This window comes from Gadus macrocephalus, chromosome 9 (assembly GCF_031168955.1).
Source record: "Gadus macrocephalus chromosome 9, ASM3116895v1".
Classification (NCBI taxonomy): Eukaryota; Metazoa; Chordata; class Actinopteri; order Gadiformes; family Gadidae; genus Gadus; species Gadus macrocephalus.
The window spans coordinates 11456340-11472831 of NC_082390.1; the positions used below are offsets into that span (position 1 = coordinate 11456340).

General features: G+C 41.9%; 1 protein-coding gene across 2 annotated transcripts in view; it reads left to right on the forward strand.

Annotated features, from left to right (window-relative positions):
- map1ab (microtubule-associated protein 1Ab) overlaps positions 1-16492 on the forward strand; it is a 41361-nt gene that overhangs the window by 1875 nt on the left and 22994 nt on the right. The window contains exon 2 of one of the 2 annotated variants that reach the window (XM_060061724.1): positions 2726-2827. In XM_060061724.1, coding sequence (XP_059917707.1) covers positions 2726-2827 — 102 coding nt within the window. Of the gene's footprint in view, positions 1-2725; positions 2828-8705; positions 8776-16492 lie in introns of those variants that run through there. The other variant, XM_060061725.1, reaches the window with a different exon arrangement.

Consider the following 16492-nt stretch of genomic DNA (forward strand, 5'->3'; position numbering starts at 1 on the left):
GTCGTACTGTTCTCTGAATAGAACAATGTTTGATCACTGAGCAGCCGATATCCTTCATAAAGCTGTGTTGCAATCCAAAGTAGGCCTATAGCAGAGAATAATTCGAATTCTTAACAAAAACACATTTCATGACTACTTAATGGGCTTGACAACAGTGTGAACTTGACTTGTTGCTATTTCTCGCTAAATCTTTTGAATTGGGCTTGTAGATGATTTAAGTATCAACATGTTCTTTTTGAGAATATTGGTAATTTGACAGATTAAAAGAAAGAACACAAACAAGTAACACAATTGTGTCTACTCCATTGAACAGGCCACCACCACCACAGTATGGACATGGTAGGCCTATAGATGGAAATGTCAGAATCTTTTGATGAGGCCGATGCCCATTTTATTTTATCTACACATCGCCTGCTCTGAACAGAGCAACAGATCATTCACAGAAGGCGGCCATCTTTAAAGTGTGTGCCCTTTCCAGGCCCATCTACCTCAGAATTATTCCTTGGTTATTTCCTGCATGAACCTTCTATAGTCGAAGTTGATAAGTGAGCATACTGTAGGGATGAGGAAGGACACGCAAACATTTATTCTATATAATATAATGTTTTATATTATATATAAAACATATTCTTTCTAGGCTGTAGCTTTGTGGCTCATTGTAAATGTATGTGTAATTATCCACTATATTCATATTATTTTTCATGCATGCACTTGCAGTCACCACCATTCTATATCAAGTATTTCGATGTTAGAGCATTAAAGCCACGAGACCAGCAGCGGATTGATACGTGGGCGAGGGCTGCGGTCTTCAGTTGGCAGTTAACGTTGAGACCACTAAAGCCACTGAAGATCAGCCGACTCACAATCGTGTTTTTCATTTAGTGATTCAGGTAGTTAAATATTCTATACATTCATACATGTTGTCAGTAATGTAGGTTCTCTATTTAGTGTACCCTTAACCATTGTCGATGTGTAGTTTGTAGTTTGTTAGCGGTATAGTTGCGCGAGGCTTAGCATCCTAAACGGGGACAAGTTGATATATAGCTTGCCGTTAACGAGTGTTGGATGTCCAATTACACCTGTCAATATGTCAAGGGAGTCCGATTAACATAACATTAAATCCTATATCCATACATATGAATGAGTGGAGTTACTTAAGAGTATATTGTAGTTTATATTTCCTTTGCTTTATTATTTTTCTCCTTAAGGTTTTATTTATTTTCTTTTAAGGGTGTATCAGCAGTTTAGAGTTGCCAAGGCAACCTGGCAGCTTGCGGGTTGTGATACTGAAGAAAAGGGATGAATGTCTTAAATCGGCAATTAACATCGCAAACCGTAAAGCCACTGAAGATCATACGACTCACAATTGGGTTTTTCATTTATTCTTTTAGGAGGAATACATTTAAGTATGTCAGAGTCAGCCTGCCCTCTATGGGCGTAACCCATGACCACATGAAGTCACCTGATTAAGGCTGCAGTCTTTCTTGCATCATCCTACAACCTTGTTGTGTTCAGTCCTCCTAGGGTAATAGGTGCATCACGTGTCATCCTCTAGTATATCAATCACCAGGTGTTGCCTCATCTTTTAACGATCCTGTGAATCTTATTATATGGAAATATCTATTACCGTTTCATATCACCTCTTGCACGTTTTGGGGTTCCACTTCATGGTTGAATGAAGTTATAAGTGTCTCTGTAAGTCGCTTTGGACAAAAGCATCAGCTAAATAAATATAATGTAATGTTATATGTTCTTCAAATGATGAAGCATTTTTTCTCTCAAAAGGAAGCAAACCTTAAAGGCTATGACACCAAGCGGGGAGAATGCTTTTGTGGTAGCATGCCTGTTGAAAACACCAGTGCTAGCTGTTATAACAGTGACACAGCATTTCCTTGGAATAAAAGACTGCAGCCTCCAGTCTGCACTCCAGTCCCAGAGGGCAAAGCAAGTTATTAAACAGCTTTGATTTTTGCAAAGAAGCGATTTGCTGTTTGCATACTGACAGTCGTGTCCACAAATTATCTAATTGTTGAGCACAATGTGCAGTGTGTGGACTCAAGCACAGAGTAGGATTTGTTTTCCTCCACAACAAAAGAACAAAAGAGCATATTACCAGGTCCTACCTTGTGACATGAAAAATAAGAATAGATGCTAAGAGAGCTGACTTCTTTACAATACTTGCTTTGCGAATAACAAAAAGTGGCATTAAGTGAACACTGAGCAGAGAATAAAGGAACTGGGAAAACTAAATAGACTAAACATCTGAGACATATTACTAATAAACACTGTTGAAAGACAACTTAGGATGACAGGATGACATCTAGCGGAAACTATAAAACAGGAGCTGTGACAGCACAAGAGAGAGAGGGGTGGGATGTAGGAAGAAGCATCGAAGGAGTGTAGTAAGACCCCACCTCTCGATTCTTAATCATTTTTTTCTAACTATTACTACTACTACTACTATAGAATTGACAAACCGATCCCTGTATATTTTTGACATTGTTTGTGTGTGTGTGTGTGTGTGTGTGTGTGTGTGTGTGTGTGTGTGTGTGTGTGTGTGTGTGTGTGTGTGTGTGTGTGTGTGTGTGTGTGTGTGTGTGTGTGTGTGTGTGTGTGTGTGTGTGTGTGTGTGTTTATGTATGACAAATGACAAATGAGTAGTTCAGAATTTTGATTTTTGTGATGCAATTGTCCTTACACTGTACTATATAACGTTATCCTCTAGGGATTCGCTCTTGGGACGTAGACCTCAACACCTGTGATCTCCAACAGCAGCTTCTGCACTTTATAACACGTCATTCGGCTCACTTCTCTGCCGACATCAGAGGTGAGTACCTGTATAGACTTTAAACGGGTCAATGAATCAATTGTTTGCACTCTGTTGGTGTTCAATGGGATTGTGCCCATATAAGTCTGCCTAATTTTCTGTTCACTCCGGAAACAATTTGTATGTTTATCTGACTATTTTAACAGGCCACTATTACTGACCTTAATAAATAAACATGCATAAACTGCTGAAATACAAACAAGTGTTTCATAAGCAGAGTTCAAATTATTCAAAATTACGTAAAATAATGGATATGGCTCAGCCTAGATATTTCTCGACTTGACTCGAGGTAAACATGTTATATATTGATTTAATGATTTCGATACAGCAAGACAAGTAGATGGTTCCATACCTCTTCTCACCTTGATGCAGCACAGCACACTCTGATCTACTTGGAGGCCCACCTTTCATAACATGATCCTTCCAATTTGTTGTTATTTTTCAGTACTGCATCCCCCTACCATGTATACATGCATGGTGCATCTTATCCCTGTACAATGATATTTGAGGAATTTCTGTCAGTCGGCTGTCAGTCGCAGGCAGACAGCCGAACTTCGTGCTCTCATGCAATCCCAATGAGAGCGACACGAACTTCGTCTGAGCAAAATTAAAAAAAAAAAAAAAAAAAAAATTCATGTGCACTCAGAGACTATGGCGGCCGAAATTAGACTATGGCAGGCGCCATAGTCTCGTCAATGTGTGGGAAACACTGACTTGTAAAAACTGAAAAACACTGCTTGCCTTTCTTGTATGTGACCGAGTCACTCCTGGTTTACCAATTCCAGATCCAGGCTTCGAACTAAGATGTCATTCATCGATTAAGTAATATATACTTTACTATAGTATGCTATTTATAATCATCTGTAGAAAATTAACCTTCAGTGGATTAGGTCATTAAAGTTATGTATTGAACTTCACACATACATTTGACATCATTGTTAGACCTATGTTCAAGTGAGTGGATCATTTAATCTCTGCAATGGATGTGATGTTTATTTAGCTTTCTTTGTTGGTGGGAAAGCTGGGGAAGGGATGGAGGATTCCAGGGGATCGACTTATTCCTTATCCATCAGAATCCTCTTTCTTTAGTCTGCAGTATATTTTAGATCAATAACCCTTAGGTGAGAGGAATCCAAACGCTACAGAAATAGACTGGAGGATCACATTGCACTGGGTCCACAGGAAGTTCGCTGTTCTGGCCAATGGACCCCAGTTGTCCTTTAATTTCTCTCCTATTGGAGAGAGAACAATGGATGGAGACCCTCTGAATCACACACAGGTTGTTCTAAACTAGACCTTCAAGGAACCTCCTGGGAAAATCTGGTTGAAGATAAAGGGTTAGACACTGTAACACTGCTTGAGCATTGGCTTCTTCATGGTGAACTGATGATGATAGCCCTTCCTCTAGTGAGATCAAATATAACATATTTTTCAGCAAACCTGTTCTCTTCCAGCATGCAATATGTAAGGATGTAGGTATCTTAGCTGTGCCACACACACACACACACACACACACACACACACACACACACACACACACACACACACACACACACACACACACACACACACACACACACACACACACACACACACACACACACACACACACACACACACACACACACACACACACACACACACACACACAGCTCATTACATCTCTCTCTCTCTCTCTCTCTCTCACTCTCTCTCTCTCTCTCACTCTCTCTCTCTCTCTCTCTCTCTCTCGCTCTCTCTCTCTCTCTCTCTCGCTCTCTTTCACTCTCTCTCTCTCGCTCTCTTTCACTCTCTCCCTCTCTCACTCACTCACTCACTCCCTCACTCACTCACTCACTCACTCCCTCACTCACTCACTCACTCACTCACTCACTCACTCACCCACTCACTCACTCACCCACTCACTCACCCACCCACTCATTCACTCACTCACTCACTCACTCACTCACTCACTCACTCACTCACTCACTCCCTCCCTCCCTCACTCCCTCCCTCACTCACTCACTCACTCACTCACTCACTCACTCACTCACTCACTCACTCACTCCCTCCCTCCCTCACTCCCTCACTCCCTCACTCACTCACTCCCTCCCTCCCTCACTCCCTCACTCCCTCACTCACTCACTCACTCACTCACTCACTCACGCCCTCACTCACTCACTCTATCACTCTCACTTGCTCGCTCACTGGCTGCAGTAGAGCAGGGATTAGTGTCAGTGGTTTACTCTCACTAACTCCCACACTAAATTCACTGTGCACCAAGCCTCTCTCTCTTTCTGTCTCTCTTGTGTAGAGATATAAGTATGGGTCTGCTCCTTTTATGTACCAAGGAACGGGCAGCCAACTTATCTTCACTTGTTTAGTCTATTACCCCTGCTCTGTTACATAAAGGTCCCATTGTTTGGGTTAAGAGTGATACCATGGTTTGTCCTACGATGAGACCTCTACGTAAAGGGTGTAAGTGTGTGTGTGTGTGTTGTATTGATATACATTGTATGTATGTGGCAGACGGGGGGAAATTCTCACATAAGCCAGATAAGCAGCTCCAAGCAAATCTGATTAGCCGACCTATGGTTGGAGTAGCGTCCTGAAGTTGTTACAGTTAAATAGTAAGAGTAGGTTCACATGTGGCTTTATAAATTGCATCAATATCATTTCCTCCTTTAGATTTTTGTTTTTATTTCCATTTCCACTCACTTAACAGAAGTGCACTTCCTTTCATAGGCTCAGGACATGGAGCATATGCTTTGTTGCTGTTTCAGCCATTGATTTGCTTCACTTTTGTGTTTTAGATACATTAGGAAGCTGTAAAATAGCTGACTGAGCATACCTCTCTCCTTGCTTATAGCAGCAAAATGTTTAAGCTGTGTGTGTTACATCAAGTGAACTGTGGTAACCGAAGCATTATACAAATCACTAAAAAGAATACAGCAGTGTGCATCCATGTAATATTCCTGCAAGTGCTGCTAATCCTGAGAATAGCAAACTCTCTGAATGGCAGCAGGAGATAGTAAAGGAAGAATACGCGAGAATGCACATATAAATAATCACATTGATCTCAGTACTTGAATTATTATTAGGGTTTAATGGCATAATTGTTGATTTTTTGTAATTGCAGTATTCTCCACCATTTGGGGTTAGACGCAGACATAGCAAACGATAATGGTGGTAGACGCAAGGTTACGTGTCTCTGACACAACCAGCCATTCAGAAGTCAAATGATAAACAGGATGTCAGGTTGATTATTTATTAGTTATAAGATCATTAGGTATAGTCGTTTTGTAGTTATGTATCACTTTTTAAATACATATTTAAGTTTCGTACAATCAAGGAAGTAATGAAAAAGCAAGTAAATTACTTGCATTCAATGACTGGGTCAGGAGAAAAACATAATGGTAAAATTAAAGAAAAAACACCATGTGTCTAAATTTCTCTGGCAATGAAAATGGATGTAGGAAGAGGGTGACTATTCATGACTATTGTTTTTATTTCTGCTGTGTCATAGAGTGCCCAGCCATGCAGGGTGTGATTTACATTGCAGTTTCATCGTCTGACCTCTACATCACTATTCTGTGTTTGTGTGTGTGAAGGTGCTTGTGTATGTGTGTCTCTGTGGGTGCGTGATTGCGTGCGTGTGTGGGAAGGGAGTCTGATAAGCATGATATGTTGCTTAAGCTAAATATAAATCAAGGTGACCTACTCTTTCTTTTGTGGGTCACTTTATCCTGGAACATCCCAAAATATACGTGCGCCTTCCCAAACACTCTCCCTGTCCTTCTCTGTCCCATTTCAGACTTATACACACATCAGATGGATGCCATCATGGAAAAACACAGAATGGAAATTCCTACACTTCATATTGCTCACCCACAGCCATATCTACAGAAAACATGCTGCAACTTCACGATTGTTATAGCAGAGAAAAATAAGTTGTTAGATCCCGTGTCATGCTCTCTGTGCTGAGCCATCGTGGGGAAAGAGCTTGCGTACAGTGTACTCCGCTCTGTCTGCATCACTGCACATCGTGTTGTCGGGTGCTTTCTAGTAAAACACTCCCTGGTGCCTGCAGCGACACGGAGAAGGGTGAGCAGTTCAAACATCCATGTTTTAAGGCCCTGTGAGCATTCATCAGCTTCTGTTGGTTGCATATCTTGCAACCTAGAAACCTTGTAAAAGATACTATCAAAATAGTGAAGCTCTACAATATATCAAAATGATGAGAAGCTCTACAATATATTTGTCCCAAAAGTTGACCTGTTTCCAGGTAGAAGTGGTTCAGGGTGTGGTGATGAGGTCACAAATGGTTACTGCAATTAGAAACAGATCCACAGCTCGATTTTTTGGAATCAACATTTCCATGAAGGTGTTTTCTTTTCCCCAGGGAAAAACATTTTTAAATTACTTCAAAACAGTCTTCAATGGGGTTTTCTGAGCTACATTTCGGCTGAATGAAATGGATTTCATAATGCTAATCCGATAGCACTGAACTGCAGTGTCATCGTGGACATTTTAATCTCACTGAGCGATAGCCTGCTTGCCTAGCTTTGGTGAATCCAGAAGCGCTTGATTGAACATATTTTTATTTGTATTAGAATTTTGCTGCATTATATTTTGAGTTTAATTTACAAGAAGAGCATTCGATGGATGCCAAAGCAAGCTCATGTGGGTTACAGCTATACACACTTCATTGTGGATACTCTCCCACAATGGAAATGTATTATGACATCTTACTCATAAATACATGTGTAAATGTGTGTGTTGTTTGGTGTGTGTGTGTGTGTGTGTGTGTGTGTGTGTGTGTGTGTGTGTGTGTGTGTGTGTGTGTGTGTGTGTGTGTGTGTGTGTGTGTGTGTGTGTGTGTGTGTGTGTGTGTGTGTGTGTGTTCGAGGGAGACATTTCAGAAGTACTAGGCCGTCTTCCAATTTGACGCTTGAATCATAAATTATTGAAGCAACTGTTGAATAATGCAAAGCCTTGATAACGATCCCAGGGTCTGCAATCCATGCAGTCTTGGTGGGGTGGGAGCAGAGGCGACAGGAGAGTGAGTGAAAGGGTACCAAGTGATAGACAGAGTGAATATCTTCTCTCTAATACAGGCACAAACAAGTAGGCTATCGTGCGTTAGAAGTGCAGCAACAGCCCACATATTTAGGCCACCACACAATGCGACGTATAATAACACAGGTCAAAAGCTGTTTAAGACCGCTGTTTTGAATGGGGGTGTAATCCATTGTCATAACCCCCACATGAATTTAACGCAACATCTTAACACTGAAGAGAGCTCTGGTGTTAAATGCAATCATAAGATTTTGTTTGTAGTCTACCTGTTGATAAAATGCTGCGTCATTCAATTATTAAAACATAGGGTTAATAAACCCCACCACCCCGATGCATGGAGTTCATCCATTCATGCGAACAACAGTTTATCAGCTCGTCACGGCGGGTGTGAACTGGTGCAATATGTGAGTCGCGTGCGCCCCTCCCTGGCTCAGAGCGGCAACGGGACGCAGCTAAAGGCTGAGGGCTCCGACTTCACACCATCCTGCCGCAGCCCGCGCGTACTTCGATACCAACAGTCTGCGTTCGTGAACATATACCTGTATGCCAAATTCTACTCTCTCTACATCTCTCGTCCACTCTCTCTCTCTCTCTCTCTCTCTCTCTCTCTCTCTCTCTCTCTCTCTCTCTCTCTCTCTCTCTCTCTCTCTCTCTCTCTCTCTCTCGCGCGCGCGCGCGCGCCTGTCGCGCGCCTCTCTCTCTCTCTCTCTCTCTCTCTCTCTCTCTCTCTCTCTCTCTCTCTCTCTCTCTCTCTCTCTCTCTCTCTCTCTCTCGCGCGCCTCTCGCGCGCCTCGCTCTCTCGTCTCTCTCTTCTCCTCGCTCTCCTCCACTTTAGTGCAGCTGACGCACACAAACGCGCAGCCGACTCTCCTCCGAGACACAACTCTCCGGTAAAGTAGCTCTTCAAATTTAACGGTATGTAAACGAAATAAGGCATTCTTTTAGTGGCGGTAAGTCAACTCATAGGTGTTTGCATGTGAAAACAATTAACAACTATTGTGTTTTGATCCGAATTGAGACGATATTTTTGGTTGACAGACGTGACGTTATCCTTAATAGACGGCATGTCAGCCGGTTTCTTAGGAAACGACGTTCATCATCCTGTTTGTCGCCGTGACTTTGCTCGACAGCACCCCTTGCAACAATATGCGCTTCGTCCGCAGTTTGTGTAGCCTACAAGTCCACGAAATAAATTAGGGCATGAGACAGCATAACGAGCCAAGCAGTCGATCTATTAAGTCGAACTTGACATAAAACAAGACACAGGAGAGGGCTTTCCATCAGACGTGATTAATGCATTTGATTAGACGCCTTGACACAAAAACAATTTCGGGCAATATAAGGCAAAATAGGAACTGCAACATTACATAATAAAATAATGTATAAAAGAATGTTAGGCGGTTGCAATGTTATTGTTTTGGTATTTTGGTTTACGTGGGCCTAAGAAGCGCAATGCTTTTAAAATGAGACAACATCAGACATAGTCTAGGAGGTTCTAAAAACGGACCACCTCCACCCCTTCGACGAAAAAAAAAGGAAAGATGCGACGCTTATATTTTCCAACAACCTGTTTTTTCTCTGTTGATTACAAATCTTCGGTTATGTGCCGCAAGTGCCGTAGTTGGTGGCAATGGTTCTAGTATTGGACCATAGAGTATTGGACTAGTGAGGCTTGGTCTAGTTAGCTGTTTTTGACCTGGGAGACTGGTTCTAGTCTGTGGTATTGTACCATAGTATTGGACTAGTGAGGCTTGGTCTAGTCAGTGGTATTGGACCAGTGAGGCTGGTTCTAGTTGTTGCGTTTGGACAAGTGAAGCTGGTTCTAGTTTGGAGTATTAGACCATGTCTAATGTGTCTACTATTTTTAGTTTGCGATATTGAACCATAGTATTGGACTAGTGTGACTGGTTCTAGTTGGCGCTATTGGACCAGTAATGCTGGTTATAGTCGGCAGTATTGGACCCTATGCAGAAGTTTTCTGGTAAAACATGAAAAAACACACGCATTTATTAATGAAAAAAGCTACGTCATAACTAGTAGCTTGTTGTGCTATAGGCGTGATGGAGTAGCATATACATAGGTGGACTATTTCTGGTTTGTAATGAATTGCAATCCTAATTGCAACACACTTGCTTCTTAGAACTCATTCATTCAGGTCAAATGTTTGGTGTATATTTTGCATCTAAAGTATAAAAACAGTATGAGCCAATATTACAACGTTTTGTCACCTAATTTCAGCTTGACTACTAATAAAATAAGCTTATTTATGCAGCCGAAGTGAAGAAAGTTCAAGACGGTTTAAAGTATACTTTTGAGGTAAAGCTCAATAACTAGGCTGCTTGTGTTGGTCAAAGGCTGCTTCACCTAGATGAAATCACTCCCTTTAAGCTCTCAGTTTATGGCTCCATTGTATATTTGTGACTGTGACTCTGTTTGCTATATGGATTTAGCTTGAATGTGTCTTTGACTACTTTGTGCCAATGCTTACAGCTCTCTCCTCCATACAGATATGCGGTTGTCTATGCGATATGCTAGTATTATTCTGTTCATAACAGGGCTACTAAAGCCTATTTAGCCTCTTGAGTGTACAACAGTGCTCAGAGTGCTGAGTCACATTGTGACTTAACCCTCAACTGAATCCACAAATCCTCAACAGTAATATGGGCTATTAAAGACGCATAAGAGGACCAGCTGGTTCCAAAACTTCTTCTTTCAAATCACATTTGAGAAGGAAGAAGAAGAAATCATGGTATAACTAAAAGGATTCTCACTAATAGATTTATAAAATAAACCAATTTAGTTGTTTTGTTGACTTTGGGCAAAACCATCCATAAATGATTTTCTCAGCTATATAAGATCTCAAACAGACCACATTCAAACATCTAAGTGTTGAATTTTTTTTAAGAAGAAATGCAAAGAATAAAAGTTTACAGCTCCCTTCAAAGCACAATGTTGGAGAAAAACTCTCCCAACTGGCATGAGTAAATTCTGCTCCAATCAACCCATTCAACTACAATATGTGAATAACCCTATCATTAGACAGGTTTAATCGGGGACAAAGAGCAAGACGGGTGCTTACTTCCTAAACTGTGCCGATGTGGGATTTGGAGACGTTGGACTGCTAAATCATAGCATAATGGAGGGCACTTGATCACATGATACACTGAGAAGCTCATTAAGGTCTTGATTGGGTTGGTTTGTTTGCTGTGGCACGTCATATATCCCATTAAGCACGTGACCGACACATTACAAACACTTCATCTCACTAAAGAGTTCACCGCTGACCATTAAAGCATTCTGACACAAGGCAGACTGCAGGGATTGTTAGCATACTTTATTAAGCATTCATATTGATGTATTAGCCTTCTGCCATTACACAACATGTTCATAGGGGACCAATAGATAGCTTTTTGATTAGAGGCAGAATTTATTATATAATTGCATGTGGTCCACAGCACAGATTGACATAACTGTATCTTGCAGGGCTGATTTCCGAGTTTTAATGGTCTTGAGAGGGTAAAGTCTTTGTTTTCATGGATATGAATACACTTCATGCTACCAATAATGGACTAGGTCAGCTAATCTAACATCGGACGGACCCCACAGCCCAACTTTATATTTACTGAGGAACATTCCATTTGCAGGTCAGACATTTATTTTTCATTCTTTGCCTAAACATTGCTCACTTTCTATATCACCGTTCCACAATGCAAAGCTATTGACTGCCACCGTCTACACCTCAAAGGGAAATTTTCCATTACTGACAGGCCAATTAAGTCTAGGAAACGGAGAGCTGATCTATCAGGAGCATTAGCATATGTCCTGTCTAATTGTTCTTGACCAATGCCCAAGCGTACGGCTCACAGCTTCGTACCTAGACCTAGACTGTTTGAAGGGTTTGGGTGCCCCTCCATTGCACTGAAAAGTGGGAGGCCGCTAGAGTATTCAACATGACAACATATAGCATAGATAACATATTACCATAGTTTATAAATAACATCTGTTTTTAATTCCCACTGTGCCGGCTCCCATTCTCTGCGTCCCCTTATGGTGGACTGAATCTTGCTGTTCACACTCCAATGCCCTTAAACACATGTTCAGCCACCATCTTGTGAAACAAAGTCACCCAACAAATCCTCCATCTTTCTATCTCTGTGCCTTTTATCCCTTTGGATGTGGGATGCTTGTATGAGTAATGCTTTTCCAAACAACCAAAGACGCCCCACTTAAGTGATTCTTAAAATAGTTCCAATCCTTTTTACATATACTGTATGTATTTTCATAGTGATTTTGAAATGGAAAAAAATATATATGAAGGGTTTATTATGTGCAGCTGATTCTTTCATTCAAGATAGAAAAAACAAATGGCAAAAAAACAACAACTTCAATTCTTAGATGCAAAGAGTGCTGAGCCAACAAATCCAAAAGCAAACTGGACAAAATATTAAGGTGAAAAGTACCTCATCAGAAGAGCATAACTGCTCAACACCGTAGATACACATATGATTGTAGCACCTCTCAAACCAAAGAAGTGCTCCAAAGAATCAGAAAGGAAGAGCAGGAGAGTGGGAAGAAATGAAGCAGACTGCTACTGATCGGAAAGTATGGTGTAAAACAATGGAGGGGCTGGGGCTTGGGGAATGCAGCAGTGAGCAGCCTTTGCAGTGGTTCCCGCCTCTCTGTCTGCTGTGTGATGCTTTACTCCCTTTTCAGCTAGTTTAGAGTAGATGTGTATGTGTTTATGTGTGCAAGTGCATACTCCTTTATATAGCTATATCTACAACGATATCTATACCCTGAGGACTACATATGCAATTTCACACACAGATAACTGAAGTTATAGGTGGTGCTGAATGACAAAGCTTCTGTCTCTCTCACCAATCTGTCTGTCTTCTCTTCCTTCTCTCTACAAAGATTTAGTCTTCCTCTCCACAAAGCATTCCTTCCATTACTGGTAACAAGGACGTTCACTTGAGAAACGGTTAATCTCCTTCTCTGTTGTCCTCTTCCATATTCCCTGGTCTGTCTACATCGTTATGGCTTATATAGAGCAGAAACAGAATCTATGGAGAAAGGGAGCTCTTTGTGCAAAAAGATAGCATACAGCAGATGTAATGAGACGATCAACTATCTATATAATAACTACAATTTATTTACTCAGTAAGGGAGAAAGGGAACCTGAAAGAGGCAGGAGAGACGTGGCAGTTATACTGGAGGAATGCATTTGTGCTGACAGGAGCCATATTCGTTGGCACAGAGGTGTTGCCTCAGTGTCTAGTGTTCCTCTCTTCTGCTGCAGCAGCGTCACAAACATTGATCCCTCCATCAGGCCCTCCACCACACTCCTCCACTTCCTGAACTGTCCTCACCAGCAGCACCCCAACATGTGCGCTGTCATTTGCTGACATGGACTCACTCAGCCTGTTCATCTAATGCAGCCGGTCTGGGAGGGAGGTGTTTGTGAGGATGGGGTGTTGCCCAGTTTGATTTTCAGCAAGCCAAATACTTGTAAGCCTCTGCAAGTCGTATAATGCAGCGCTTCAACATAAGGCTCTCTTTGTTGCTGACATCATGGACTTGAGGGTCTCTGTGCCTTGTCATCATAGACTTATGCCTTGTTTCCACCGAGTGGTGTGGTACGTTTTTTTGCGATACGATTCAGTGTGGTACAGTGCGGAACGGGCCGCTTATATTGGCGTTTCCACCGCCAAAAGTTGGGCAGGGTCCCTCCCAACTGAGCCGTACCTATTTTTCGGTACTCCTCCGTTGGGGTACCAATCGGTCTGAAAGGGTACCGAAAAGATGAAGCTACACGTGCCGTCCGTTGATTGGTTGACAGAATCGTCACTTCCGTGCGACAGGGGGATAAAACAAACAAACAAAGTAAACTCAAGGTATTTCTGGACAACGGCGAAAGCTTTGTTTATTGAAGAAGAATTGCAAAAGTTTGCCATCCTTCTTGGACCTCCATTGTCTTTTTCATTGAATTTTTAGCAGGCTACACTGTGTCACACTGCAACGATGTCCCGATTTTTACGTTGCTGCCGCGGCTATCGCAATCCGGCTTGACACCCGCCGTAACCGAGCAGTCCCGCTCCGAGCCGCAATGGCCCACACCGAACTGTACTGCACCGAACCGTACTGCACCGAACTGTACCGCACCGAACCGTACTGCACCGAACCGTACCGCACCGAACCGCACCTCTCGGTGGAAAAAAGGCATTCAGGCCCCTTAGTGTTGTATCCTCATACACTTAAGGCCCTGTGTGTTATGACATCAGTATGCTAAGGCCCTTGTGTTTTTTGACCTCATCGACTTAAGGACCCGTCTGTTGTGTCATAATTTTCTCGGAAATTTGGTCTAAAAACGTTATTTTTTCAAACAAATGGAAAATTTTCTTTTAAACCTCTATTTCAGTTTTTCTAAAAAGACCCCTCAAACGACACAACTATATGGTACATATTTTGCAGCATCCCAATGCACCCCTTTTCTACCGTATAAATGTCACTGCATATTTGATGCCTTTCGTTTCTTAAGGAATGACTGTTGAAAATGCTATTGCCAAGGTTACTCGCCTTTTTTTAAAATAGTGTCCGAATCCCAGTTGAAAAAGCAGGTTAATTTGCTTTTTAAGGCAAAACAAATCTGTGTAGACTAATTTTACAAATCCTGATTTCGCCTGTTACCGATTGCCCATTGCAGGGAAAGTTCAAATGAAAATGTATAAATCTACTTGAAATAATCCCCAAGCCTTATATCATCATAGACCAAAGACCCTTTGTGTAGTGTCATCATAGACTTAAGGCCTTTGGTGTTGCAACATCATATTCTTTAGGCCCTTGTGTTGTGACATCATAGACTTAATGCCCTGTGTGTTGTGACTCATTTACTCTCGGTCCTTCATGTTGTGTCATCATATACTTCAGGCCTTTGGTGTTTTGAAATGATATACTTAATGCCAACTGTACTGTGTCATCTAAATCTAAGCCCTTTGTGTAGAAAATTATGCTACTAGTGATATTATATCTAAATGTATTTTATTTACAATGTAAACATACAAATACAGACATTGAGAACTGGTTAATTTGATGAACAGGCTGTTTGGGCTCACTAGATAAAGACAACTTTGCTATATTAAGGACTCGTAAGCCCCTTCCCACTGGACAAAAAACCCACTGACACTGTGCTTTAGTCTATAGTGTGGAAGGTTACAATAGGCATTCATTCCCGGGCATATTACTCTGCAGTAGTCAAAGTAATTTATCTGCTGCTGCTCCGATAGGCAGTGATGGAAACCGGACACCCGGGTGGACACGCTAATTTGCATTGCTAGTTTACTACCCAATGTCGATATTGATATTGTTGATGGATATTTCAGCTTCCACTTAATATCTTACAGATTTTTCAAAAAAGCCAAGCAGCAAGTTAGTTCAACAAGTTCAACATTTCCTGATTACAAGGGGCCGAACAGAGTCTAAGTCCTACCTGAACTCTGCAGCAGGCGGCTATCCTACTTAAATGCTTTCTATAAGATGCTTCTTCCTAGCTACCAACCTGTGCAATGGCAGACGGCAGCAAATCCCTGCCCCACTCACGACCCTGCGTCACCCGAGGACGTGTTTGGGTCTTAAATACCTACAAATACACACACTAGACCAAGACACTCTACCCCTGGTGGTCTGACTGATATTGTATGATATTATATGGTATTTGCGATGTTCTGATTTAAACATTATGCATAGGAGAGAGGGAATATAACACACGCACACACACACAGACACACACACACACGCCCCCCACACACACATACACCCACACACACAGGTTTTCCCTTTTCTTCATTCTCTAAAACGTGGAAAAATCAGCACAGTGTGAAGGCAAGAGGACCACAGCTATGCGTATCGGACTGTGTGAAGGTGCAGGGAGTCGGGCGCTGGACCGAAGTGTGTTTTGTGTGCCTAGTTGACTGCCCCCCCGGTCCCCCGACCTTTCAAAGCCTTGGAGAGGGTCCGAGGGGTATGAGGGTGGTGGGAAGTGGGGTGCCAGGGATGATGTCATTGTTGGCACATGGTTTGATCGGCTTTCTAAGAGACGGCAAGACTCTGCCAAGACTAGCCTTTAATGGTAGTGGCTTAAGCTGTCCCTTCTTAGCTCTCTCTCTTTCTCTTCCTCTCGCTCCCTACCTCTCTCACTTTCACTGTCCCTGCCCTACCTCTTTCCCCCTCTCCATCTCTCTCTCTTGCTCTCTCTCTCCCTCTCACTTTAAAATACACACCTACACACACACACGAAAGCTTTCGATCAGATAATTCCAAGTTATCTCGATCTGTCTATCTACAACTGTTCAATTGTAGATTTAAGTGTAGAGTAAGTTAAATATAAGGCATGTGTTTACTTTGTGAAAAGCGTCAGAAAAGAAGACCAAGCTTTAGTGACGTGCATTGTGTGTTTATTTCTGTCTGCACACACCCATGCACCAATCAAGGAAGTAAACAAAATCTTTGCAAAGGAGTTTTTCAAAATATGTCCATTGTGTGGGAAATTAAACTGCAGCAACCAGAAATAGAGATGTATTATAACTAAAATGGATCCAATGGATTGATGTT